Source organism: Rousettus aegyptiacus, unplaced genomic scaffold, assembly GCF_014176215.1.
Source record: "Rousettus aegyptiacus isolate mRouAeg1 unplaced genomic scaffold, mRouAeg1.p scaffold_m13_p_2, whole genome shotgun sequence".
NCBI classification, from domain to species: Eukaryota; Metazoa; Chordata; class Mammalia; order Chiroptera; family Pteropodidae; genus Rousettus; species Rousettus aegyptiacus.
In genome coordinates, this window is record NW_023416295.1 from 5,685,914 (window position 1) to 5,713,640 (window position 27,727).

Consider the following 27,727-nt stretch of genomic DNA (forward strand, 5'->3'; position numbering starts at 1 on the left):
AAAAAAGAGAAAGGCGCCCTTAAAGACTAACTGGGCTCCAGGAAACCAACTCCAGGGGGCGGCGACCTCCGTCCCACCCCAGCTTGGACGGGCTCCCTTTATACCTGTTGCCTGCACTCTGTGCACTTAGCATCCTTCATAACTCTCGAAAGTGTCCAGAGTAGAACTGGATCATGATGATGGCTGCACAACTCTGTATGTTTCCTTAAAATCATTAAATTTTATACTTACAATGGGTAAATGTTATGGTTTGTAAATTATACCTCAATGAAGTTGCTTTTTAAAAAGTCCCAATTTGAAGGACAAGTCATATGATCATTCAAACCATAAGCCGGGGCCTCGAAACCTTAACAGTAGTTGGCTGGCCCTCCAGAAAGGAAAAATTATTCCAAAAAGTTCTTTTCCCAAAAGACAAGCTTTAAAAAAAATTTTTTTCCTACTAAGATAGCTTCTAGGCACGTGATATAAAAATAAGACCCTAGCGCGTCTCAGAAACCCAATGCCAGAGAAGGCAACTCATCATAGGCCTGGGCACAGCCTCCCACAAATGCTTCATTTGCTTCGTGAACATGAATGTGGCACTACCAATTAACCCTGCTCAAGAGGCAGCCCAACGCCAGACGCGGTCTCTGTCTGCTTCGAAAGGATACATACAACGTGAAAAGCTTTGGTGTGTCGCCGGCTTTGAAAACTAAAGCCAGGAACTTTTCCAACTTCGACTTTAAATCTGGAGTCCAAGAATCCTGAAAGGAAAACAAACAAACAAACAAACACAAAACAAAGAAAATAAATAAAAACACGAGGTCACTAAATGCCGGCAGTATCATCAAGTCACGGCCATTCGGGTTAAGGTAACAGTTACTGAAATCAAAAGCGAGCCGTCTTGCCGGTGGTGTGATGCTGTGAAAAAAACCAATTTTAGGACATCTGACCCATTCATTTGTAGAAAGTTCCAGTGCATACAGCAAGAAGAAAGAATAGCGTTCTTTCATAAACGGGAAAAAAGTAAACCTGTGTGTGGTTTGAACATTTCACGTGATTTAAACACAAGCATGACGAGTAACCTGATTAGGCTGACTACCAGAATGAATTCATCACGGTTCAAGCATAGGGGGCACCCGCAGGCACACGCAAGCATCACGAAGCTACTCGGTCTCCCCCAAAAAGGGCCTCATTGCCATAAACCTCATCTAGATAAGAAAAAGACAGTTGCTGTTATTGCACCAAATACTCCATCGTGTCCAGGTTATGAGATACATTTAGCTTGATTTGTCCCCTAAAGTAAATGATCTCAATAGTGCTAATTGAGAAGAAAAAATAATAATGACTTAAGTAGTAAAAGAGAAAAGTGTGACAGGCAGCAATCTTTCTCAGGACAATTATCCTTATAGTCTTCATATAAAAAAAATATCTACTACCCAAACCAAGAAGTTGCACCAAAAAAAGAAGCTATATCACTAAAACTTCATACCCACTGACCTCTGAGCTCCCGTCCCCACCTGCCCCGGGCCTTCTCGCCGTTCCCCGCCCTCTTCCCCTTTGGCGCATAGATTCTGCCCTGCCTCCCACCCACACAGCCTACTTGTCATCTGACTTTCAAAACAACACTGCCGGAAAAGTCATATATTGTAAAAGATTCTGTAATCCCCTGCCACAGCACGATAACTTTATTTATAACGTGTGTGGTGTGGGCTGAAATGTGTCTCCTAAAAGATATGTTGAAGTCCTGATCTCCGCAGACTGGGAGATCACTGGGAGCGGGGTCATTGCAGATGAAATTAGTTCAGATGAGCTTGTACCGGAGTAGGGTGGGCTCTTAATCCAGTGTGACTGGCGTCCTCACACGAAGGGAATTTAGACACAGACACAGAGAGAAGATGCCCATGTAAAGAGCAGAGACTGGAATCACGCTGCCACAGGCCAAGGGACGCCTTCGACTGGAAGAGACGAGGAGGGCTCCTCCCCTAGAAGCCTCGTGGGCAGTGTGGTCCTGACCCGTGGATCTCAGACTTCCGGCCTCCTAAGCTGAGAGATGATGCATTTCTGTTGTGTTAAGCTGCCCGGCATGCGACGCCCCCTTGAGCCACCACTCCAGGCTCTCAGAAAAGAACCACGAGAAAGGACCGCTATGCTGGCCAAGATGGACCAAGAGATCTTAAAAAGCCGAATAAAATGAAACGTTTGGGCTCCCTAGACACACTGTAGTGCAGTCAGTCACCGTCTTTAAAGCCTGAGAAAAATGACAACGTTCCACGATGAAGGAACAGCGATCGGACTGATGGCCAACTCCAAAACAGCCACCGTGATCAAACTTCAGTGTACTAGAAGGAGGAACTGCAAACCTCGTACCCTGAAGCCTGTCTGAGAAAGCAATAAAGATGTCTTCAGACAAACAAGAACTGAAAGAAGAGCTTCTTAACTAAAGAGGATGTTCAAGGAACACACCTAAGGGGAGCAGGAAACGACCCCGGGTGCAAGGTCCTCGCGCGGACGGAGGAGTGAGCAAGAATACTGGCAAATGTAAAGGTCAAGCTAGACGCAAACGGCCTGCAAGAAACGGCACAGACGTCTAAGGTGCGGGGGGAAAGAACCAACGCATTTCGCAATAACAGCACGTGAGCTGGAAAGGGGACAAATGACATTAATGCATTCTAAGGCCCTTTCACTGGTGAGGAAGAGGACAAAGATGTTAACTTTAGATTTTATTATGTGCACGGGCTAAAGGATCGCTGGGGACCACTGGGAGAACCTACGGAGGGGGCAGCAACAGGGGGGACATGGGACGCAAGGGCTCCACGAGCACGGCCGGTCTCCATACTGCGGACCCGCGCTCCGCCTCCCGCCTCCGAAGGGCCGGCGCCCCTCACCCTGGTCCACGCTGCGCCCACACGGCTGTGTCACAATCTTCATAAACGGAATTCTTCGCAGTGGGAGAACTGACTAAAGTCCCCCTTCAACGGTCATCGCCGTCCTGACCATTTTATACTTCACCCTCCTCCGGGAGGAGAAGGCAGTGAAACTAAGTGTGGCCTGAGCCAGCAGACAAGCACAGACTGAACCGGCTACTCTGCAGCGAGCCAGCTGTCCCGGCTCTGCCGGCCACCCGACCTTCGGATTGCCGGCTGCCCTGTGACGGAGGCGGGAACGGACGTGCACTGGGTCTGGAAGAAGAACTACGTCCATGCTCCGTGGCGGTGGGAGAAGCTCCATGCAAATTCTCGGCAACAGTGTAGGCTCTTTAGAAAAAGCAATCTAATCACATCAAAATATTTCAGTCTCTAAATACATTTCAATACTACGCTCAGTAGGACATGTTAATGTTAGTAAATCAACAAAAATTACTGTAATAAGCAAATCTTGTTAATAAATATGCTGAAGTGTTAACTAAAATGAAGTATCATGATGAAAAGAGCTTTGACAAATAGTCTGAAAAAATTAAAAGCACAGCATCAGGTAAATATATGCCAAGTGAGAACTTTAGTACAAATTAAAATATACATGGCCAGCAATTGTATAAAGCACTCTAGCTCTCTTTCAGGCTACTAATTTTTAGTGTGGTTGAATAAATTATCCTCCCAACACCAAAAAAGTGTCCTTGGAATGATTTCAGAGATTAGTATTTTAAAAATATTTATGCCAGTCCAGATTAACAAATCTTGGTACAACCAAAAAAAAAAAATAGCATTTTATGATACAAGAAAGACTTGTTAAAGCAAATTACCCGAATAGTCTTAAAGTATAACATAAGCAAATTTCAGTCTCTTCCGGCATCATTCAGAAGCCAGCAGTGTGAACACGGCGGAGCCACAGTGCTCATCCTGCCAGACACAGGAGGTTCGAGGCTGTCACTCACCTGGAAGAGCTCTTTGAAGGACGGGTGTGCCCTGGGGTTGGGAACAAAGGGCAGGGCATAGAAAGGGAGGAACTCAGTAGTCTGGCTCAGCGCGGCCCCTTTGGTCTCCAGGTAGGTTTTGAAGTAAGAAACCCTTTCATCCAGGTCCTCTTTGTCCTGCGAGGAAGGGAAGACACTCGTCTGAGCTCCCGTGCGTGACGCGGGCAGCCTCCCGCCGGGCCTCGCCAGCACGCTGTCTGCCGTCATTCTAACAGCACCCCCAATGCTCTCCCTCCACGAATAGCATGTTCAATATGCTGCCTTTTCCTCTTTTACCATGTTCTCATATCCTTAGGATTCTTCATAAATATCATTTTTAATGGCAGGACAGAACCTCATCCTGTGGGCCTATCACAATTGATTTAGCCAAATCCCCATTATTAGACATGTACGTTGTTCCCATTCTTCAGAGATGATAAACAGTAGTGAATCTCATGATTCGATTAGGAGAGGTTTCTAGAGCTGGAAACGGAAGTTTCCACACCATATTCTTTCCTTTGTCTCGCCCGCTTCGCTGATTCCCTGTGAAACGCAAGGCCAGTTCCTCCCAGCGTTTCCATTTCCTCCTGGCCTCAGTGGGAGGGCGGGACGAGCTGAGCAGCTCAGCCTGGGGTTTGGCTCAGCCTTGGGGTTTGGCTCAGCCCGGGGTTTGGCGCCTCTCTCCCTGGACCACGTGGCCTGACCAGTGCCGTCCGGCCCCCGCCCCACAGTGTGCACCGGGGAAGCCTGTTCTCATCAGCGCATCTCACTGCGCCTACGTTGTGAAGCCTCTTCTGACCACCAGACTCAAATATGTACATTTACTGATTTTTTTAAAAAAAATCTTATATCAAAACAGAAAAATTAGAAAACGGAAATAAATACAAAGAAAATGAACATTTCCCATGATTGTACCCACACGAGCACTGTGCTCAGGAACAGCTTTTCCAAAATGGCCATTACCTGCTCCCTCCATTGCTGACCGCCCCTTCGGCCTCCGACATTTTAGTAAGTTAACACAGGTCCTTCCGTGTTACAGGAAAGGCCTGGAGAAGCCACCAAACGCATGCACGTGGCCACACGTCAGCTTGGACCCGCTCGCCAGAGCAACCTGCAAAGGCCTCTCTTTTCCTCACGCCTCCGGGCCCGCCCGGAAAAGACCGCGGAAGCTCAATTCGACCTGCCACGCAAAGGGACTTTCACAAATGGGCATATTCCCACTCTTTATGCTTGTGTGTCTCCCCTAATACAAGGACTAACATCCATACCCCTTAGCAAGGATAAGACGGTCATAAAATTAAATGGATGCGCATTTGGAAACCGTAACAGCTAACGTTGTCCCTTAACGAGCCGTTGGGACCAACCCGCAGCACCAGGTGACCTACAGGCCTCCCCACGGGCTGCTTCAGAAGGTAGATGGCGAAGTGGATGTGAAGATAGAACTCCAGCTTCCGGGCGAGGGCGTCGCCATCTCGGAGGGAGCTGGGGACGTGCTCCTCCCACGAAGCGAAGAACGCCTTCTGGTCTCCGCTGTCAAACGCAGCGATGAGGTCCCTCTGCAGAGAAGACACCAGACTGAACCCCGTCAAAGGGGGCGCCCTTTCTCCCCGTGCCCCAAATTCTCACAACCTCCGCAGTATCTCAGAGACCCCACAGACCCCGGGCTTCACTGTAAGGGAAACCAAGGCCCCCCTTCGGACAGAAGGGACAGAAAACTGGGGAGCCGGGGGTTTCGAGCTCCTGGGGCTGAGGTCCCCGCAGACCGGCCCTGGTCTGGGCGTCGTAAGGAACAGACCGGCCCTGGTCTGGGCGTCGTAAGGAACAGCCGAGCCGTTTAAGTCTCTGAAATGGGAGGATTCAGGCACAGGCCAAAGACTGCGGCTGGAGAACTCAGAGGCACGTGACCACAGCGCCCTTGGGACCTGCTGACCCCCCACGGCAGGTGCAAATGGGCCTGACCCAGAGCCCAGCCAGGCCTCAGCGGAGCGGACCTTACGTGCCCGGCAGCTGGCAGCACAGCTGCCAAGTCCCCGGGTCGCCCAAGCGCATACACAGGAAACCAGGCGACCCCGGGCCCGGGAGCTGGGTGCTGCTGCCATCTGCCCCGCCGCTAGGACCATGTCCCCTGAGACGGTGCTGTGGGAGGCGACTGCCGTCCCCCATACAGTGACTGCGCCCTTCAGTTACGGAACAGAGCGGCCCAGGCTGGAGCCGGAGGAGGGACACAGGCTGGGGGCCACGGCGGCCTCGGAGCGGTGCGAGTCTGACCACGCGGGGCAGAGGCGGTCCCCGACGCCCCGTGCATCGACGAAACACAGACTTCTAGAGAAAGGAGGTGGCGCGCGTCATGTCACCCGCCTCCCAGGAGAATGACAACTGACCCGCCACAAATACCTGCCACCTAATTCTGTGGATTTGGGGACAAGTTGAAAGAACTTCCTAATGGTCCAGACCAATGTGGCAGCGGCTGTGAGTCCAGGGGCCTGAGGCTGCGGGGACACTGGGCAGAGGGCACAGGCCCGCCTTGACTCCACGGGCCACTCGATGGTGCCCCCACTCAATGGCCAGGCCACGCGGGGACTCAGGGACCAGGAGCAGGCCGGCAGTGGCTGTGGTCTAACTTCCAGCTACTCAGCAGTCCTCTCAAAGCAAGTGTCAGATCTGTCTTGGACGTAAGTACATTGAAACAAATAAATGAACGTTCTCTTGTCACTGGATGTCGTCACTGGGAACCGACCTAGAACGTTGTTGCTGATGGGATGGAGGCGTCAAACAAGGGCTGAAAGGGCTTTGAAGGTCCTTTCCAACCCTGAGAGTGGCGGACCCATCGTGGGCCTCCCTGTGATAGGACGCTGCCTTGTCGGTACGACTCTTGCTCCCTCCTCCCCAAACCGGCCTGCGATCACCGATCACCGTGAGGGCGAGGACATTGCTGTGTTCACCTCTTCGTCCCAGCGCGTAGAATTAATAACCTACGGCTGCGCAGGACAGGGACCGCGTCTGCCTCAGTTTCCAAGCGCTGCTCGGTTTCCCTTTTCTCTCAAGAAATGTACGCGGAAGATCCTACGTTACCACCCATTTCATAGGGAGGGTACGGAGACTTAAAGAGACGTTAGTGATTCCCCCATTAACGCCTGCGACGTCTACAAGTCACTCTGATCAGGTCACCGGAAAAAAATTACAACAGTCTCAAATGGTAGCATTTTTTGTAAGTTGGGAACATCTTGCTTATCTACAGAGATTTAAAAAAAGTAAAGTGTTACCTGGATTGTCAACGATTTGGAGTCCCGTAAAGAGCCGCCTGCTGTTTTAGATAATGGTTTTCCTTTTATTTTGCATTCTTTTGAAAATGTTTTCAAGGTGTCTTCGAACTCAGCAAAATCTAAATACTGTAAAAAAAAAAAAAAAAGAACATAAATATATATATTTCTCTGTTTTAACATCAACGAAGTAACTGTTTTTGATGTATCTGTACCTGCTCTATATTATCACCAGCTCCTATTGGGGCTAATGGACTGTCACTTCAGAAACAGTAATTTGGGATCCGGCTTAGAATTTACTTATCCATGTACATGCACACTAAAAGCCCAGAAAGACAGTATCATGGAAAACGCTTCTTTACAGAAAATAAGTTTGTCTTCAGAAGGAAAATGTCAGTTGCTACATTTATTATCATTATTAATAGAAAATAAATCAAGTGTGCGCAGCAGTCTGATAAAGGCAGGAGGGACGGGCCCAAGGCCTGGTGGCTTTGGGTCCAGTCGGTCTCTGGGAATTAGGTACTGGGAATGGTGGGACAGGAAATAACACCTGCCCCAGAGAACAGGGGACAAGGGGCAAGGCCGTCGGCGACCTTCGGGCGCGGCACGAGCGATCATCACCCCGAGACGCCCCTCTCCCCTGCAACACATGCTTACGGTAAAAGATTCAAATAGTGTAGAAGTATGAACAGTGAATTTCCCTGCTCCATTCCCGCTAATGGGTTAGAACAGTATCTGGCGCGTGACCGCGGTTCTCCCCACTTCTCCGCCGTCCTTCTCAGTGTGAGTCAGTCACCCTTTCCATGTCCTCCTCCTCTAACTGTGGCTATACCCCTAGCCCTGTCCCCAGGCTCCCGCTGTGACACATTTAAGAACTGATCCACGGTCACGCCAACAAACTCCAGTGCTGCCTCTCCAGGGTGGAGGCCTCGTCCTCGATGCCTACGGGACAGTTTAATCACACAGTAAGACGACAGCACTATGTGCCAGCCCGCATCAACAGCGATAGGGAACAGAAAACGTAAGGCCCGGGTCCTGTCCCTCAAAACGTCCCTAAATGTCCATTAACAGGCACGCCTTAAATAATTACAATGCAGCCACATGATGAATACTCCACAGCATGAAAAAGTGTGAGGATCACAGGAAGATGTTCACACTACAATACTGTTGATAGATAAAGGGCCAGCTACGGAACTATGTGTATGGTACCATCCCATTCTGTAAAGCAAACTACAGATGTGAATATATTTTGACTATACACAGAAAAAAGTCTGGAAAGATACTGTTCTAACCCAGTAGCAGGAATGGAGCAGGGAAATTCACTATTTATACTTCTATACTATTTGAATCTTTTACCATAAGCATGTGCTGCTTTCATTATTTTCTTTAAAAGAATTCTAAAAAGTGGCTTTAAGATTTCAGTTTATTTATGAAAACAAAATAGAAACACTTGAAAAATTATATAATGAGAAACAGATAATTATACTGTAACGACAGAAGAAACATTATGAGGCACCACAGACTTTGTTGCATTGTAAATACGAGCTTTACAAGTTTTCAAGGTCTCTTTGTGACCCATGGTATAACACACCTACCTCTTTCACTAGTCCAAGTAATTCGGATTCATGAGCCAGAATATCCCCCATATTGAAACGTTACTATTAATTCTCACAGCAAAAATCTCTACAAGGCAAAAATATAAAACAAAAGTTTTCATTTCAACCATCTGTGAAATTACACACACACACACACACACACACACACACACACACACAAGGTGGCAATGGTGGGCAGAATAATGGCCCCCAAAGATGTCCATGTCCCAATGCCCAGAATCTATGAACGTGCTGGGTTGAATGGCAAGGGGGGTTTAAGGCTCCAGGTGGACTAAGGGTTGCCAGTCATGACCTTAATGGGGAGAGTCGCCTGGATCACCTGTTGGGCCCAATGTAAGCACAGGGGTCCTTAGAAAGGAAAGCGAGAACCAGAAGACTCAGGATCAGATGCAGGTGAGAAAGACTCCACCAGCCACTTCTGGCACCGAAGATGGAGGAAGGGCCAGGGGCCAAGGAATACAGGCACCTTCTAGAAGCTGGAAAAGGCAAGGAAGAGATTCTCCTCCAGAGTGTCTGGGAAGGACTGAGTCCTACGAACACCTTGATTTTAGCCCAGTCTGAGACACATTTCAGAATGTGACCTTCAGAACTGTAAGATAATAAAACTACATTGTTTCAAGCCATTAAGTTTGTGGTAATTTATTACAGCAGCAGTAGGAAATAAGGTGGCTAAAATCAAAAGTAATTCTTCTATGTAATTAGGAACAGTAATTCTGTATTTAAAATGAATGCAGACAAGGACTAGAGGCTGGTGTAAATGAGAAGGTCATGTATTGCTGGTGAGATTGTGGAAGATAATTTTCCATATTTAGAGTTTTCTAATGTGTTATAATGTGGCGTGTATACTTCAAACAGTCAGGACCACAGGGAGTAGTTAGAACAGAATAAGAGTTTAATGATAAGCTCATTTCATTGAAGGAAGGATCAGCATTGGAATTGATCTATGCAAATAAACACGTCACTGATCCTTTGCTCCGCCTCCAAGTAAAAATATTAAACATTCAGAAAGAGTCTGCGCAATTTTGCTGTTTTCGCCAGCCACTTTTGGTGTGAGTTAGGTTAATCTGGGGGAGGCTTTTCCAGGAGAGGAAACAAGAAGAGGAAACAAGTGTAAGTAACATGGCCAGAGCGCTGAAGCTAAGCCACCTCAATGAGGGGGGCGGGGAGGTGCATGAGGCGGTTGTAGGGCTCATTCCTTCCCGGACACTGGAGGAGAATCTCTTCCTTGCCTTTTCCGGCTTCTAGAAGCTGCCTGTATTCCCTGGCCCCTGGCCCTTCCTCCATCTTCGGTGCCAGAAGTGGCTCTGAAGCCAGCTACAGAACTATGTGTATGGTGCCATCCCATTTTGCAAAGCAAACTACAGAGGTGGAGAGGCAGACAGTGAGCCAGGAGCTACAGTCTTCAAGAGAAAAGACTCTGCCGACAGGTGACGCCTCAAGGAGGGATGGCAAATGGTAGAGCCAATGGCGTGTACTTCAAAGGAGAGGAGAGGAGCAGTGAGAAGCAGGGAGGTCACCTACCTAGCATGCCACCTTCAGGCCTGCCAGACCCAAAAAGTGCGAGGAGAGAGACAGCTACTCTTCGAGGACCACCCATCTGTCCAGGCTTCCCCTGGGCCAGCCCCCTTCCCTCCCCCCGCCCCTGTCTCTCTCTGCTCCCTTCTAGCACTGCCATGCTAGTGCCACCAGCAGTGAACTCCCAGCCATGTCCCCACGCCACATGCTCTTCCTAAGCCCTGCGTCTGGTGTCCTCACCCCACCTCATGGGCAAACTTGATTCCTCACACTTAGTTCAGACTCCGTCTCCCTCAGGAAGTCTTCCATGAACCTTTCCTCTTCCTTCCCCATCGAGGCAATTCTCTCTCCTCTGGGGTACCTCTGTACCCTACATCTACTTCTCCTGTTACACTCATCACCCTGTTCACAAAGGCAGGAAGCGGTGCTCAACCTTGTATCTCCAGAACCAAGCAGAGTGCCTGGCAGGCAGGACAGGTACCCAAGACGTCTGGCAAACAGACGAAACCCAAGCAGAGGGAACAGCTTTGGGAAGGCCCTGGAATAAAACTGTTGTTGAGAACTCAAGCTCGTTCCCTCTCAGGGCCTTTGCACATATTGTTCTCTCTGCCTGTAATGCTTCTCCTCCCCCCCACCCCCACCACGTCCTTTCTTCATCTGACCAACCTCTGTACTTAATAAACGTCACTTCCTCAGAGGAGCTCTTCACCACCATCATTTGAAGACGATTCTGCTCTGATCATGTCAGTGAAGGTAAGCCACTCACTGCTGAGTATTCCATTACTCTGACATTCTTAGAAATTACAGAATTTTCTCTAAACCTTTATATCGTAATAGGTTCATTTACCGAGGGTTTAATTTCTACCAGGCAACTTTCAAAAGGCTTCACGTTAAATTTTCACAATAAACCTAACAGATGAATGTGATTTATATTCTCCTTTTACCGATGAGGCAACTGAGGCTCAGGGAGGTCGAGGTGCTCTCTCAATAACTCAGCTAGTAAGTGACAAAGTCGGAACTTAAATCCAGACATTAACCACTACACTTTGAGTATTTATTACTCAGAGTTTGGACCACCTGAATCAGAACCACCTGCTTGCTGGCGCAAAAGGAAACTTGGAGCACCACCCCGATCTCGCTGAACACCACGGCAGACACGGCGCCCATAAATTGTTTTCAGCAAGCTCTCTAGATGATTTTTACACACATTCAAGTTCGAGAACCACCGATCCACTTTTTGCAGAAACTAGAGAAAACTTCTGTCACTTTTGAGGGCTGCAGCGGCAGCTTCTGACTTTCTACATAACAGAGTTTTTCACTAAGGGTAAGACTATGGGATTTGTCTGGAAGATGGATTTGCATAGCAAGCGTCCTGTTTTTGCTTGGACTGGATGAAACCTGAACTTAACCGGGGTCCTTGGAAAGAGGGTTAGCTGATGGAGATAACGGAAGGGATGGATCTAAAAGTCCCAGGCCTCTCGTTCGCGCCGCCCACTACCCAGCTGGAGGACCCGGGGACCCCTCTAAGTGTGGCCAACTGTGGCAAATACCAGGAGCTACTTGCAGGAAGCAGCTGGGCCTGTCCTCGGCGTGTCCAGGCGGCTGCCTCGGGGCCACGCCGCAGTGAGAGCCCTGGACCCTCGGCGAGAGGGTGGGATGTCTTGCAGCGGCTGCCGAGCGGGCGCATCGGGCTTCTCCTGTGGGGCGAGGGCGAGGGAGAGCCTCGGTCCTCGGGCCCCACAGCCGCCGCTCCCGCGCGGGGAACGCAGGCTCCGGGGTGGCCAGGCCGCTCCCGGAGACGCGCCTACCTGCTGCTCCGCCGCTGGAATCCGCGCCGACGCGGCCCGGCCGCCCTGTCTCCGGCCGTCGCCCCGGCAACCGCCGCCGCCAGCTCAGCGTCACGTGGGGGAGGCGCAGCCAATTACGGGACGCGGTCGGCGCGGAGCATCGTGGGAGGAAAAGTAGGACCCCTGGGAGGTCGCGCGGACGACGTTCCCTGCGGCGGAAGTGGAGCTGGCGGTCGCGGTCCGGTGTCCGCTGGGGGTCGCACCCTGCGCGGCTCCGTCTCCCGCCCTCCCTTCCACGACTTCCCCTTCTGTCTTTTCCACAAACGTTGCGCCTGTCGCTGTTCCTGGCTCTGCGGATGAGCCCGAGGCAGCCTCAGCCCCCGACCTCAAGGGGCTCGTGTCACAGGGAAAGCGGACCCCGCACGAGAAGGTTACAGTCAGTGTAGTGTCTGCGGGAAAGATCTGCCTTAAAGCCCCAGGCGCCAGGATTCCACCCCACTGCAGCAGTTTTCAGGGATTTTAGAGAAATTTTTATTTTCCCTACTTGAGATTTTTTTTTTTTTTTTTTTTAAATAACGGAAATCCTTCTTCTTGCACGTGGTGCTTTGGAACTGAAGTTCACCAGCAACGAACAAACACCTTCCCAACTCTTGGCTGGGGATGTGGCTAGAGATGGGGGGAAAATGCTTCCTTTTTAGACATTGCGGCTCGGTGGTGGGGGCTACCGTCCTTCCATCTCCATGCTTGCAACAAGGTGGAGACGGCCAAGGCCAGAGACAGGAGACAGGGCATGGAGAAGGAAGGTGAGCCTGCCCTTGAAGAGTCCTGAGATGGTCTGTGGCCACCATCTCCTTAGCCCCCAGCCCCGCCAGTGCTCTTTTGAGATCTGAGATTGTCTTCAGAGAAAAGCTGTATTTAGCTGGAAGAGACACCGTGTCCAAGTAATATGTATCGAAAATAATTTCCCTGTTCATAGTAATAAAAGTTAACATTTATTGTCAACTCACTGTGTGCCAGGGATTCCTGGACAAAATACAAGGCACACAGTTAAATTTTAATTTCAGGTAAGTTTTTAGTGTAAGTATATCCCAAGTATTGCTTTATTTTATTGTGCATACGTTACATAATATTATCCTGGATTTATATTTGCTAAGTATTGCGACTCTGCATTCCGATCATTGTGCAAAGTGAATTACGTAGGTTATTTTATTGCGTTCTCATACAACATCTGTGAGGTGGAGAACACTTTCAGGATTTTACAAATTAACAGTGTTTACCTGAGCCCTATGCTCCCAGAAAACAGTGACAGTTAAATCCCCATACCCTTTTGTGTTCTGAGAAGTGGCTTACCAAAAAGAACTGCCCTTCATTGCATGACTTAGATAAGACTCACTGCCCACTCAAGATCGTTAACCTATTTAACCTGGTGTGAGTACAAAGAATACTTCTGTCACAAAGGCAAAACTGCTTAGAGCTGAAGCTTTGTTTGGGCGGTACCCTAATTGATCCTGCTGCCTATGTTCCATGAGTTCAGAGCACTGAACCAGCTGCCTAACCTTCCTGTTTCTTAGGTCTTGCCAAAGCATCCCATTGGCCCTAAATGGGATGTCCTTGTTTGACCACTTCATTTTCCTCAAACTGCCAGTAGGCCCAAGATGACTTTCTAAAATATTTAATAATGAAAAAAATTGAACGTGTGCAAAAGTAGAGAATCATTTAATGAATCCACATAAATCCATCATTCAAATTCTAGGATTATCAAGATATTGCCCTTGGGAAAAACGACACCAAATTCAATTCTTGGAGTACACAGAACATTTCAGGGGAGCAAACCAGCCATGTGCTGGACATTGAAGGGACTAACAGCTCTTCTTTCAGGGAGGGACAAATCTGAGTCTTCTGCAGCCAACAGCCCTCTGTGGGCCGCAGCTCTTGACCACCTTCGGGGTGGGAGGCCATGCATCTCTGTGGTATGCTACATAGCTCTTGAATGAATTCATCTTTGCAGCTGTAACAGGCAACTGCCTGGCCCCTGTCTCTACTGACGGGCAAAGAGCTGAGACCACAAGCAGAGGAAGAGGGTGTAACACCATCCCCCAAGAGAAGGAGCTGGTAAATGGCACCCCCTGAGTTAGGTGAGGCGAAGCCACCTAAATTAAGCTCTGTAAGGCTGACCCGCTCGGACAAACCTAGCAGCCAGCTGGACTGAGCTGTCCCGGAGCTGTGGCAGGAGGAGTTCAGACCAACGGCGTGTCTCTGAGTAAGCACAGGGCCTGGATTTAATCAGCGGGTTGGACAAGGAACATACCGAAGTGCCAGGCATGGATCAAAAGATAAACTGCTGCTAGACGCTGCTTCTGCAAAAAAAAAAAAAAAACATTCCTTCCAGGAAAGTTACAATTTGGTTATTGCCCAAAGCTCACGATGTATGGGGGATTCAGATCCATCTGTCTTCCTGGCCCAGAGTCTACAACAGAGGTGGAGGAGCTGTGTTTTAGTGTCTCCCACGGGCTGCTTGATTTCTTGGAAGGAAGGAGCTGTCAGCAGAGCAGGAAACCAAGGAGGCCTGAAAGTGGGGGAGACCAGAGTTTCATCTTGGCCTTGAGTGCTGTCCTCTCTTTGCTCTGTCCCAGGGATGTGAGTCATGGCCCAGCTTCCAGTAGGTCTATGGCCTGGGCGAAGTTGACAAAAAGACCCAGGCCTTAAAATGGACTTCCAGACTAGCAAATCTGGATCCAAGATCGTTTCAAAACAAGTACACCTTCGTGAGAGATCAGCGGTGCTCATCAGTGGTGTTCTTAGCGACAGACTCAAGGGTTTTTTTTGTTTCTGTTTTTGTTTTTTTTTAGTGAGGAATATCGCTAATTTCTAAGCAAGTTTAAAAAGGCACAATGCAGGCCATGTGATGGGAGCACAGAAGGTGGTACGCTGGCCTCAAATGGATGAGTGGGTACTAAAGTGATTGAATTTGGATGGTTTCCTGGTGGGTCTACACACCTGGAGGACCAGCCAACATGGCACACGTAGAACGTCTTGAGTTATGTGGCCGTCCCTGTGTTTTGGATGAAACGGTCCGGGTGGGACCACTAAGCATGTCCTGGCCTCTCACTGTTGTCTGAGACTAAACACTGGGCCTACGTGTCCCAAACCGACTTCACAATATCATTTATTGCATTCATGGTGGGATCTACATGTGGACTAGAGAGGGGCGTGTATGTGACAAAGTGATAACTGGGCTACTAAATAAATAGTTGGATTAATCTTAATAAGAATAATAGTTCATGACGCTAAAGGTCCACATAGCACCATTAAATCTCCCCTTGTACCCTTCTCCCCACCAATAGAGAATGACCCAAGAGCCTGATCTGCTGAACCTGAGGTCGACGGTAAGATGTTGACTTTCTGCGCGTTGGGATGAAGCTTTGTTCTCCTGACACACAGGAAGCCAAAAGTGAACCTGCGGGCGGTGAGGAGAGAATTTGGAAGGCCTGGCCCGCTGGCTTTCCAAGTGTGGTCCCTAGAGCTGCCGCAGCAGCATCACCTGGCACCTGGGAAAAGCGCATCCTCAGCCCCTCCGAGACCTGAGACCCGCTGAGTCGGAAAGCCTGGGAGTGGGCGCAGCAATCTGGGCGATGGGGCGGGGAGGGAGGCTGATGCTCTGGTGTGGGACCCGCTGGACTGAGGGTCTGCGGGAGAGCCCGGGAGCCTCTGGGGCCCCCAGGCAGGACCTGCCGGAGAGAGGGGGCTCTGGGCGGGCGCGGGAGCGAGCCTCCCTCCCCCCTCCCGCCTCTCCCCCAACGCCCCGCCTGTCTCCCCCTCGCACCCCCGCCCCGGGCCTGGCGCCCCGCGGGGGATAAATCTCTCAGCACGAGCAGCGGGCCGCGCCGCCCGAGGAAGCCGCCCAGACGCTGCGCGCCCGGCGGGCGCGGGGGCCCGGTGGCGCTGGTGGCCGCCGCCGCCCCAAGAAGGAACGAGGCCGGGCGGAGTTTCCACCCAGCGACCCCAAATCGGGACGAACCGGGGGTCTCGGGGAGGGTCTTAAGGCAGCAGCCACCACCCCAGTCCGGGCCGGCCCCGCCGGGGCGGAAGGTCGGCTGCCACCTGGCCCCAGGCGCAGCCCCGCCTGTCGCGGGGCGTCACTTCCAGGAACCCGGACCCCGGCGGTGCCAGCGCAGCGGTCGGAGCGCGGACCGGTTCCCAGAAATCACACGCGCTCTGGAGCGGAGAGATGGTCCCCACCCGGCGGCTCGGGCACCGCTGTTTCCCGGCCATCACTGACCCCCAGGCCACCGCAGCCCCCGGACACCGCCTCCCCGCCCCCCCTCTCCCCCTCCCCGTGCCCTGCCGCGACCCTGGAGAGGAAGTCGGGGCGAAGACTTCGGAATGGCCTCGGGCACAGCCGCGCGGGCCGCCCGCCCCCTTCCTTCCTTGCAGGCTCTCACTGCAAGCTCCCTCCCTTTCGTGGGGGGCCCTGCTGGTTCACTCCCGGCCTCAGCTTCTTACAAAGTCAGACCGGAACTCCTCCGGGGCCAGTAACAGAAGCCCTCTCAAAACAGCTTAAGCCAAAGGACTCTGTTGGCTCCCATCGCAGGGAAGTCAGAGGTGGAACCTGCCCCCCCCCCCCACCAAGACAGAACCGGGGAGCAGGACCCCAGAAACGGACCTCAGTTGCGCACATGTCTCTTTTCTAGGCTCTGTATGGGACCCGGCCTGAAAGTCAGTTCTCGCTGGTGCGCGGCCTGGACCATGTGAGCCCAGATCAGTGGGTGGGAGGGTCCTCCCTAGAGTCTGGGGACCCCATGTCTGATTCCAGTCCTTCCTGAGGAGGCTGCACCCTGACCTTAGCTTTCTAAAACAACTCTGAGTGGGGAGGACTGGGGAATCTCCTTTGTTGAGAATGTTGCAAAGAAGAGTCTTCAATTGGCACTGGCATCCTGGAGGGCAGAGCTGGTTTCATCCCCGCAGGAAGAGAGGAGGATCGCAGATACAAGCCCCAGCTTCCAGCTCTGCGACCCCTTCTTCTCTCCCACTGTAAGGCAGGGGAGTGGCCTGGTTCTCCTTTGACTCTAAGCCTGGACCAGGTCCCAGGAGAGCTGGCCAGGATCTGGGGGGAGGTGCTGAAGCAGGCAGACATGTTGGTGTAGCCTGCAGTATAAGCAGCATCTTGTCCAGGCTCAAATAGTTCTGGTAAATACAGTTAAGTGACCCCCTCCCATGAGTATTCACAGCCCCTGCTTTGAGAAGATCCAAGAAAAAAGCGATCCGATAGAGTCAGCATGGGTCGCTGACAACGAAGGTACCAGGCCGGCCCTGCATACCTACCTGCAGATCTGATGAACAGAAGGAAATAAATGTCCGTCTTATTCAAACTGCTATCACTTTGGCTGTTCAAAGACGTGTGGTCAAATCTAATTCGCACTAATATATAGCTTCTCAGAGCCCCTCGCACCATTCCCTGTGGGGGGCTTCTTGGGTGGGGACACCGAGTTCTCTTTATAGATGGACACGGGGTGAAAATCCGCAAGAATGCCCGGTCGCTGGGGGCTGAGGCAGAGGGGCCGCTGACATCTGCCTGGATGAGCCACACGCATCTGCCGAGTAGCACTTCCGGTGCTGAAACTGGTTTGGGAGAACGGGGTGAAGGCGTCCAGTGATGGGCCTAAGAGGTGGAGCCTTGAGAGGGGTCCTGGGAGTATCAGGAGGCTGGCCGTGGTCCTCGGGGAAGGTGGGGCTGCTGGCTGACCCGCCGCATCTAGGGGTCCTCTGGATGGTGGCGCACATGGTGGCCCTGCTCCCACAGTGTCTGGGCCTTGGTTTGGACCTTGAGCCTTTCGCGTCTAAGCTGTCTGGGTCTTTGCAAAGGCCAGGTCTCAGACCAGGCCAGCCGTGGCCACCCAGCCACCCAGCCAGGCCGTTTGCCATCTCCCCTGACCAGTGCCAAACCCAGAACACGGGTCTGAGGGAAAAGCAAAGACGAGGGACAATTTTCCCTCTCCGGCCCTCCTCCTGTCCTCGGGAGCCCTGGGCTCTGGTCTGTTCTGACTCACATGCTCCAGAACCCTCTGTGCTGTGTAAATGTGTGTGTGCCTGTCTAGAGGGAGGGAACAGAGGCTGTGGCCAGGCAATGTTCCTCACTTGCACTTGAAAGTCTAACTCTAACTTGCTCCCAAGCCTCTAATCAGGCACTCCTGGGGACAGGGGAGGGGGTGGCACAGTGGAGCCCAAGCTGTGGGAGGGGTCCTCTCCCGGGAGGCCCTCGGAGGCCTCCACTTACTCCCTTCCAGGAACCCTGAGGGCTGCAGGCGCCAGCTAGGGGAGCCCATTCATTTTCTCTGCCTGCTCAGCTCTCACATGGCCTTATAGGGTAGGGGCTGTGAGCAGCAAGGCCGAGAGGCCAGGCCTGCTGGGAGGAGCAGGCAGGGAGGGCCCCGAGGGGCTCATGCTGAGGCTGCCTGGCCGCCCTGGGTGCTGAGTCTCTACCTTATTAGACACCCCTTTTATTAACATGTTTTATATTTTCTTTCCTGTTCTAAAATAAAATTCTCAGATACTATAGCCTACTTACCCACTCGACTTACAAATAACCATTATAATGTCCTAACTGTAATAGAAATAAAAGGAAAGCAATTTATTAATTGCCGTAACAAAAGACCACAGACTTTGGGACCCACACGACAGAAATGTACTTTATTGCAGTTCTAGAGGCTGGAAGTCCAAATTCAAGGCGCGGGCAGGGTCGGTTTGCAGACAGCCGGCTTTTCCCTGTGTTCCCACGTGGTTGTCCCTTGCTCTGTGTGTTGGCTGTGTCTTAATCTCCTCTCGTTGAAAGGACACCAGTCATATTGGATGAGCTCCCACTCATACGACTGCATTTTAACTTAGCTACCACTCGAAAGGCCCTTTCTCCATATACAGTCATCTTCTGACATGCTGGAGGTTAGGACTTCAACATACGAATTTTGGGGGGACATAATCAACCCCTAACACCCCTCCTCGGTGGCTCCTCTGGAAGTACTCTTTTGGTATCAAATGCTGAATTCAGCTCCAAGCAGTTCACGTTTTGCTTAAGCAAAGAGAATAACTTACTGCTCATGCAGCTTCATAGTCTGGAGGCAGAGGCACAGCTGGATTCAGGGCTCGCGAGATGCCATTTGGGTCTGCCTCTTAGCTCGGGTTCTCTGGGTTGGTGACAGATTCAGGCTCCACGTGGTGGAAGGCTCAGCGGGAGGCCACGTCAGCATGGAAGAGGGAGTGGTTTTCAGAAGCCGGAACAGATGTCCCAGAATTAGGTCTCGCTGGCTCCTATTGGCCTGACCTGGGCCATGTGCTCTTTCCTGAACCTGTGGCCCTGGCCTGTGGACGGAGGGTCCTAATTCACATCTGGGCTAAGCTGGGGAGGTCACCAGCGTCCTCAAGGAGAAACAGAGGTGCAGACATCAGTTACCAAAAGGAATGCAAATAGTGGCTGGGCTGCAAACGTTTCAGAAGTTCACTAGAGAATGGGTGAAGAAACGTGCTTCTTAGGTCTTCTTGAATATGGTATCAAAGTATGAGCTAAATCTGGTCGTCTCCAAATCTGATTTCCCAGTTTGGGTGGTCCCGTTGGCTTCCCCGTCAGACGCGGCGCTCATCCATTTTCCTTATTCGTGTCAGCTTCGTGGCCAGAGCTGACGTCTTGAACCAGCGGTTTGACAATGTTGAGGGGCTGAGCACAGGTTGTGTGTCCTCGCTTGGGGCTGGACTGGGACCTATCAAGACTCCTTGGCCACATTAAAAATACATTTTTAAGCCACAAAATAAATATAAGGAAGTCTAACAACTTTTTCATTTCCCCCTCCCCTCCCCCCGCAAAGATTATTTAAATTACAAATATACGTTGATCCAATTATTTTAAGAAAAACAGAATTGTTTTTTCCTGGGTCTCTGCTTTGATGGTTCCAGCAGGCATCTGGCCTGCTCCTTGCTTGACCTGGGATGGTGGCCCTCTTGCCTTCCGCTTGCTGCTGGCTGAGGTGCCACTCACCTGAGTTGACACAGTTCCCCTTAGAGCACAGGCAGAGGAGAGGCTGAAGCATCCCCGTTCGGGCCACTGTGGGGACGGCCTGAGGCCTGGAGATGCAAGACTGACCAGATGGCGTCTACTCACACGCACCGTCTGCTTGGGTAATGCGACCTGCACCCATTTCCCTGGGTCACTGTAGGTTGCAGAGCTCAGGCTGGGGGGCCAGGCGGGGTGCCTCCCAGCATGAGTGGCACGTCACGGCTGGCCCTGCTGGCTCTCCTAACCTCTTGGCTCCTCAGTGTGCCAATCACTGGGCTCTGGGAAAGACGGCAAGAAACATCTCACAAAAAATGGGCTGTGGCCAGAGTTCGACACATCCAAAGTCCTTTTCGATGGTGAACAGCAATTGCCGCGCTGCGTGCAGGAGGGCCTGGAGACAGGGAGCCCGGCCGGCCTGGTGCCATGCGTCACGTCTGCTACAGGCAGACCTGTCCGAGGGGCCACGGCAGAATGGCACTCCCACTTCCCGACATCGATTTCATTTCTGGGCACCTCTCCTTTGGGAAATACATTCTGTCTCCAAGTATGTTCACCCTCTATTGGTCCTGAGACTTCCTTCTTCTGAGGAGGGCTTTTGCTGATGGCCGTGCCGTCGGAGGGGTGCTGGGCTCCTCGCTTTCCCTGTGTCCACGCCCCATCTAAAGAGCCCGGGGACTCAGGGCTTCTGGAGGCCACTTTGCGTAGGACAGTGTTTCCCAGTGTGGTTTCAGGGCCATCTGTGTCAGAATCATCCAGGTGCCAGCAGATAAACGTGCTGGATTTCTGAGTGGGGCTCCAGGGCTCCTGAATCACTGCTGTAATGGCTAAACTAGAAGCAAAAGCAAAAACAAAGACAAAAGAAACAGGTTTTGTAGTCAGATGGATCTGGGTTACCGTGTGCCCTTATCTTTTCTAAGCCTCATTTTCTGTAAAATGGGGGTAGAAATATTTACTTCACTATAGATTGTGAGGATTAAAAATGGTAATGTGAATAAAGTGGTAAACAGTGCCTAGCACACAGGAGCTAATTTATGTTTGGCACTACTTATTATCTGTCCACCCATCTATCTGGCCACCTGTCTGTCCATCCTTCCATTGGTCCATTTAATACTTACTGAGCGCCTACAATGAGCCAGGAACTGCTCTAGGCACTAGGAATACAAGTCATCAGAAACAAACCCCTTCTCCCCATGAAGTTTAGATGCTAATAGTGGGAGACAGACAATAAACGAACGTAATAAATGCCATGGAGGAAAAAAAGTCAGGATCAAGGGCATCACCAGCCTCCTCAAGCTAAAGCAATGATTTAATCTGAAACCAATAGATTATTTATCAAACGCTTTGACAGAAACCTTGGGGGATAATTTGGGGCTTGCTGTTAGAGACTGGCTGGGAAATGAAAATCGGATCCACTGGAGAATGGGGAGTCACCTTGCCAAGCAAGGGTCACACCTTGCCCGAGGGCTGCTCGGAGGAGACTGACTGCTGGAGGTGGCATTGAGGTGTAAGTCCACATCCCCACCAAGCTTCTCCTCCAGAAACAAAGAAAGGAACTTGCTTAGGGACCCGTCACCCCCTCTTATTTTGGAGAGGCTAGTCATCCCCCACAGAAGTGGAAAGCCTTGGACATTTGTAAACTTCTTAAATCTTTACGGCATGAATCAGGGCTTCTGAGAGAAGATCATGGCACAAGAGTCAGAAGCCACTCACACCAGGTCATGGGCATACGGCTTGATGGGAAACTCACCATTCGACTCTTTGCCAACTCCCAGCTCTGGGTAATAATGCTCAAGATCTTTGAACGCAATTATCTCCCGGATGCGATTTTATTGTAAATAAATAACTCACCGATTTGGAAAACCGAGTGCTCACACCAAAGAAACTGTACAGATCCCAGCAAAGAGATGAAAAATGCCCGACAGTGGGCTGTGCTGGATTTGAAAATACTGCTCCTGTCAACAGTCCCTCTCCGGAAAGGTATACTGGCCGAGGCACATGGAGGAAGACCAACTTGCAGCAGAGCATGGATGCAGGATAGGCAAAGAAATGCCTCTTGGCCATTCGTTTGTTGCCCGTTGGGATCAAACGAGCCCGGAAAATCAGCCAGAGACCAGCTTGATGAAAAGATGAACTGAAAATACAACTGTAAAAAATGACTCTGTCGAATATCAAGTGTAAATGAGAGATCAGGGCCATACCATTAGGGGTCAAATAAAACGCAGTGAATGCCTACATTAGTGAACAGTCCTTAGCAGGCGCATTTAGTCACTGTGCTGCAGGAGATGAATAAAAAGACATCGGGCCTCTGGAGAAGGCGGCTCCAAGGCAGATAAATTCATTGCCTCGTCCGTGCTCGGGGACTCTGTCCCAGCTGTTCTCTTAGAGCCCAGTCGTGGCTCTCACCATTCTTGACAATCTAGGTAGTCAATGAAGATGTGGTCACATATCATGTGCTAGAGTGATAATGCTGAGTGAGACCAATGAGAAGGAAGATAGGCAAGTCAATGGGGCGACGGAAGATAAAACGGCGGGGGTGGGGGGACCTACTGAGTGCAGGGAAAGCAGGAAGACCTAGTCCAGCTCTGGTAGGAGACACTGGGGAGAGTTTCTCGGAGGAAGTCTCTATGAACTGAGACCTAAAGACCTGGAGAGAGAGGGTAGGGTGAAGAGGAAGGTGCTTCAGGCAGAGAGAATGAATGACATGTGCAAAGGCCAGGAGGCGATGGCAAGCCTGAATTTTTGGAGGAAATGCGAGTAGATCTGAGTGTGACTCGGAGTGGTGAGATGGGAGGCTGTAGAGGCGAGCAGCAACTGAAGCCTTGCAATAGCTTCGTACAACGTATTTGGGCGTTATTCCACGAAGAACCACAGAGCTGATTTTAAGCAGGAGACTGATTTCCATTTTAAAAGATTGGTTTTGGAGAATGGATTAAAGCGGGCCAAGGCTAGAGGCAGATAGACAAGTGCTTGCACTAGGGGCAGTAAACAATGGAGGAAAGGGGTGGATGGACTGCAGAGGTATTTGAGAGGCTAAACATCGAGTCAAGGGCAAAGCCTGGGTTTCTGGTGTGGACCGCCCGATGGAGGTGTTCTCATTAGCCTCAAGGAGAAGTAGAGGCGGCTGGATGTGCTTTGTAAGTGCCCGCGATGCAGCCCAAATGGGGATGCCTAGTGAATGGCTGGAGGTGCATGCCAGGAGCTCAGATGAGGGATTGTGAGGAGTGTGGGTCGGGAGTCACCAGCACAAGGACAGTGAATGACGGTATGGGATGCATGAAATTGCTTGGAGGGTGAGCAGACTGAGAAGACCAAAGGCCAAATTCTGAGAAGGCTAAGGGTTAAAAAGCAGTCCGAGGGAGTGGGACCTGTCAAAGAGCCCAAGAATCCCTGCACAAAGAAAGGCTCAAATACAAATATTTATTGCGTCTTTTAAACGAAAAGGAGGTCATAGACAGGAGGGAAAGACTTGCCAATAGAGGACAATCGGGTGACAGCCAGAGGGAGGGCGGTGAAGGGCTAAAGTAGTACAGGTTAGTTAGTGGTCGATAGAGGGTCTCGGGGATGGGAAGCACGGCGTGGGGAACTCAGACAGTAGTAAGGTAATGGCTGTGTGCGGGGTTAGGGGGAAGGTTATCAATGTGACCACCTCATAAACTGTATAAACATCTAACCGATGTACTGTATACTTAAAAAACTAATTTAAAAAAAAGCTGGCTAAAAAAAAAAATGCTAAAAAAAAAAAAGTTAGAGCCCAAACCACTTATCTGCAGATAGGGAGAAAGGCTGGATTCCAGGTTTAGGTCCAGTCCAAGAAATCAATTTCCTCCCATCTGGGCATCTCAGTGACATTATTTGGTAGTAACTGCTGCCATTCTCCCTTGTTTTTTCTATCGAATGTGTAAATTCTGGCTCCTACCCTGTCTTCATACATGATTTTATTTCATCCAGTTCTATTGATTTCTTTGCTCCTTAAGTTCTCTATGCTATGCATACCCTAGGAAAACTCCTAGGGATAAAAACCATCAGAAAAACATAGTTTCACCATAATCTGATCCAAGTGTCCATTTTACTTTATTTTGTAGCTTGCATTTTTTAAAGGTAGAACCTCAGGATTTTAGAAGATACAAATTCTAAATTGTGTTGCCCACCAGGAACTAGCCCTGACTGCTCCCTGAAATTCAGTCTATTATTTTTGGAAGGAATTCAGTAACGTTGGCCCGAGGCCAGTGGCTGTTACCACCTCTCCCAGACTACTCAATTTTGGACAGTGACATCATTGAGGGACTTCTGTTCTTTAAACATTTCATATATTAAAGGAAATGTTAGAGACGACTCTGTCTGAAATGCAAATGATGCTAAGATTGAACAGGAAGGATATAGCTAATGAGAGTTTAGGAAATGAGATCATCTGATATTGAGGAAACAAGGAATTTATAAAGGAGGGGATACAATAAAATTAACCAGAGTCGAGCCGTCCTCTGGGATCAGTAACCTTAACACCGGGACCTAACAACAAAGCTGTGGTAGATGAATGTGTTAGCATTGATCTATCCAGCAGTTTATTTTCTCTAATGGTTTTTGTTTTTTCAGACTCTTAAGGCTAGATCCTAAATTAAGAAGTGAAAGAGTAAAGGGTGGAACAAGGAACCGTTCATGTATAAACGTTAGAAATTGCCTACTTTAATTTTACACGATCGAAGGCCGAGACACAGAAACCTTACACAACCCCCAGATCTTGCTTATTGCCACATCCAGTAAATCAGAGAGGTTGGTTTCATGTGCTGGGAACACAAGGGGTAGTTGTCAGAATAACAACCCAGCCGGCTTATTTCGAAAGGCCAGCATCCAAGGGTTGTTAATATAAAAATCAAACTTGCACTTGTCAAAACGCATCAAATTGTATATACTTCAAAATTTATTACATTTAAATTATACCTTAATTAAAAAATTATGAAAAAAGGAGAAATAAAAAAAAGGTACATTATCAGATTCTGTGGCTAAATGAAATTAATTTATACGTATTGTCTTTAACAAGGTCAAAAGCAGGAAATGATAAGCAAAACTTATTGGGGAAAAAAAAAAAAAAGCTTCCAAACTGTCTAAACAGACTCCATTTCCCTAGGTTCATTAAAGAGACTTCACCGAGTGATGGGACCCCACACCGTCGATACCATTAAGAAAAATGAAAAGAATTCTTGGAGTGATGAACCAGGGTTGATTTTTTTCTTTCTCATTTTTTTTCTTATGTTTTCCATTACTTTTTAAATACTCTATAAAACAGTCTAACTTTATCATCAATATGAAAGCCATGCATATTCATCCCAGCAATCAAGGATTTAGCTCTTTGGGTTTAGGCATTTTATGGTGGCGGGCGGGGGAAGGGAAAGGGTATTAGACTCATTTCTTTAAAATCCAGGCTGAAAAACAAATAAATAAAAAGTTCTTGTCCATCTGGAGATTTTAATATATTTATTTGAAAACCGAGTTCTGTGAAAGAGCACACTAGTCATACACCTTCTCTTCAAGCAGAGAATCGAGGACAGGGCTCTTCAGGTCGGCACGGATGCGATGGTTCATGCGGTGGACAGGTGTCGGCACGGCCTTCCTCACGGCGTCTGCAGTGCCAGCCTGGGCCCTCTTCCTCAGATGAGCAAGGACATCCTGGGGGCGGGAGGGAAGGGAACATAGGGTCTTTCTTTATTTTAAAAACATTCTTTATTTTTCTTTAAAACTACTAGCTGTTTAAATCTAAAACTAGCCCCTAACTTTGCTTATGGAATCCCAATATGCAAGTTTGTGCTCGGATAGGTTATTTTTCACACTTCTATTGGACTGAATATCCCTTTGAAAACCAAATCTCCAACTAAAAGCTTCTAAGCCATCTCGTAGTTAACTGCCTTGAGGATGTAGTCAGGGGTTTTCAGCAAGACAGTGCGAAAGGCTGAAGGGGGCTAACGTGAGTCAGTTCTGCGGAGGGATGAGTGTGCTCATGGTATTTACACTGCCAGGTGCAAGCTCGGTGAACTTAGGAAACCATCAAGGGCTGAAAGAGAATTTTCAAGATCAAGTTCAGATGGCAGTGAGTTAGTATAAATCTCTCTAAGGTCCAAATTGTCTTTGAGGTTTGAATATATTTTCCTACTGCTGGCAAGGTTTCTGTCTTAATATTATCTCTGACATTGCTGCAAAAGCTTCCACTCATTGCTAGTCAGCGTACAACATTCATGGTGCTAGATTTGCAACCTGACATTTAAATGTATTCTTCTTTTGTGATAATGTAATAAATGATCCTGTTTTTATTTTCTTTAGAGTTGAATAAATTCTTATTTGTCTGATGATGTATTTGTACTAGGGTGGAATTAAGAGAATCTTGATTATACATTTTATATGCATCTTCAAATATGTAATGACCATTCAAAAAATACGGGAAGTATGACAATTTTGTTAAATTAGATTATTCCAATCTTTTGAATCTAAAGATCCCCTTGCAACAATGTTAGAACGCTGGCACAATAACCATCTTTTTCAAGCGAACAAAGCTTTAGGTTATAGTGTAACTGACCCCAAAGTACCTATAAGCACTGTTTCTTATACACATTAGATGTTCCATAGCTTCACTGAATAAATGAATGTAAGGCTTTTAGTGCCAAAATTATTGCCAAAGGAAAGGGAGAGATAAGAATCAGTGAAAAGCCTAGACCTGTGCTACGCAAAGTATAATCTACGGACCAGAGCTGGTCCATGAACTATCCACAACAAGGAGCTTGTATCAAAACGTAAATCGACTCCATCGCTGAGCCGACTGTCAACTTCTGGGGAGAGGGGGAAGCGAGGCTTTTTTGATAAAAGCAGCACCGAGCAGATTCATGTCCTGGGGCGAGCTCTCTCCCTCCTCATGGACTCAGGGAAACGGTGTGCAGACCAGATACTTTGAATAGTACTGGTGGCACACTATAGGGGAGAGAGCCGAGGAAGAAAGGAAGGGTAGCTGGTGGTTATGATTGCACGAAAAGGTCAAAAAAAGGGAGAGTTTTAATACCCTTCAGGTGAGCAGGGATCACGCACAGAAGCAAGGGAAAAGCGAGACAGTGTTCCTACACCAAACAACTGTGTGAAGCATCTGTGAAGCGCTGGCAGAGATTTCCCTTTACGTCCGACTTTGTTCCACACACACCTCTGGTCCTTAATCATCGATATACTCGAATGGTTCTGGGGGTTCTGGCTCTTGTTCCTCCTCTTCGATTTTTGGGCCATGGGCTGCCACAGGTTCTACCAGCTCTTCGATGTCTTCGCTGGTATCCTTCAGGATGATGATGCCTCCAATGGAGAGCTGTCAACACAGAGCAGGGGATGAAGTGCCACAAGCTTCGCTCACGTTCCAGTTACTCCAGAACCTGGAGCGCGTTATTTGTTAAATGACGCCTTAAACCACCTGCATGACGTGGAAGCAAAGAACTGGGACAGAACTACACTGGACTAGGTGAGAGTCAGGAAGCCTGGGCATCTGTACCTGCGTGACACTACACTGGTGACCTAACCAGACTGTTCACCTGTAAGAAGGGGCTAAGATCATCCCGATCTAGTTTTTAAGGCTAGTCTGAGGCCTGAATGAGGAAAGCAATGTCAATGTGCCTTAT

At 49.5% G+C, this 27,727-nt stretch overlaps 2 protein-coding genes across 11 annotated transcripts in view; both read right to left on the reverse strand.

Annotated features, from left to right (window-relative positions):
- Positions 1-12,226, reverse strand: part of ARMC9 (armadillo repeat containing 9) — a 97,302-nt gene extending 85,076 nt beyond the window's left edge. For 4 of the 9 annotated variants that reach the window (XM_036236485.1, XM_036236482.1, XM_036236487.1 and 1 more), the window contains exons 1-6: positions 12,071-12,226; positions 8,727-8,814; positions 7,135-7,260; positions 5,257-5,427; positions 3,854-4,009; positions 651-743 (exon numbers count right to left, since the gene is read on the reverse strand). In XM_036236485.1, the coding sequence (XP_036092378.1) occupies positions 651-743; positions 3,854-4,009; positions 5,257-5,427; positions 7,135-7,260; positions 8,727-8,777 (597 nt within the window). In that variant the 5' untranslated portion in view covers positions 8,778-8,814; positions 12,071-12,226. Of the gene's footprint in view, positions 1-650; positions 744-3,853; positions 4,010-5,235; positions 5,428-7,134; positions 7,261-8,726; positions 8,815-10,695; positions 10,801-11,812; positions 12,046-12,070 lie in introns of those variants that run through there. The other 5 variants (XM_036236483.1, XM_036236478.1, XM_036236480.1 and 2 more) reach the window with 4 other exon arrangements.
- Positions 12,227-25,542: 13,316 nt separating this feature from the next.
- PSMD1 (proteasome 26S subunit, non-ATPase 1) overlaps positions 25,543-27,727 on the reverse strand; it is an 81,135-nt gene continuing 78,950 nt past the window's right edge. For both annotated transcript variants that reach the window (XM_016134691.2, XM_016134692.2), the window contains 2 exons: positions 27,265-27,420; positions 25,543-25,751 (listed from right to left, as the gene is read on the reverse strand). In XM_016134691.2, coding sequence (XP_015990177.1) covers positions 27,274-27,420 — 147 coding nt within the window. In that variant the 3' untranslated portion in view covers positions 25,543-25,751; positions 27,265-27,273. The remainder of the gene's footprint in view (positions 25,752-27,264; positions 27,421-27,727) is intronic.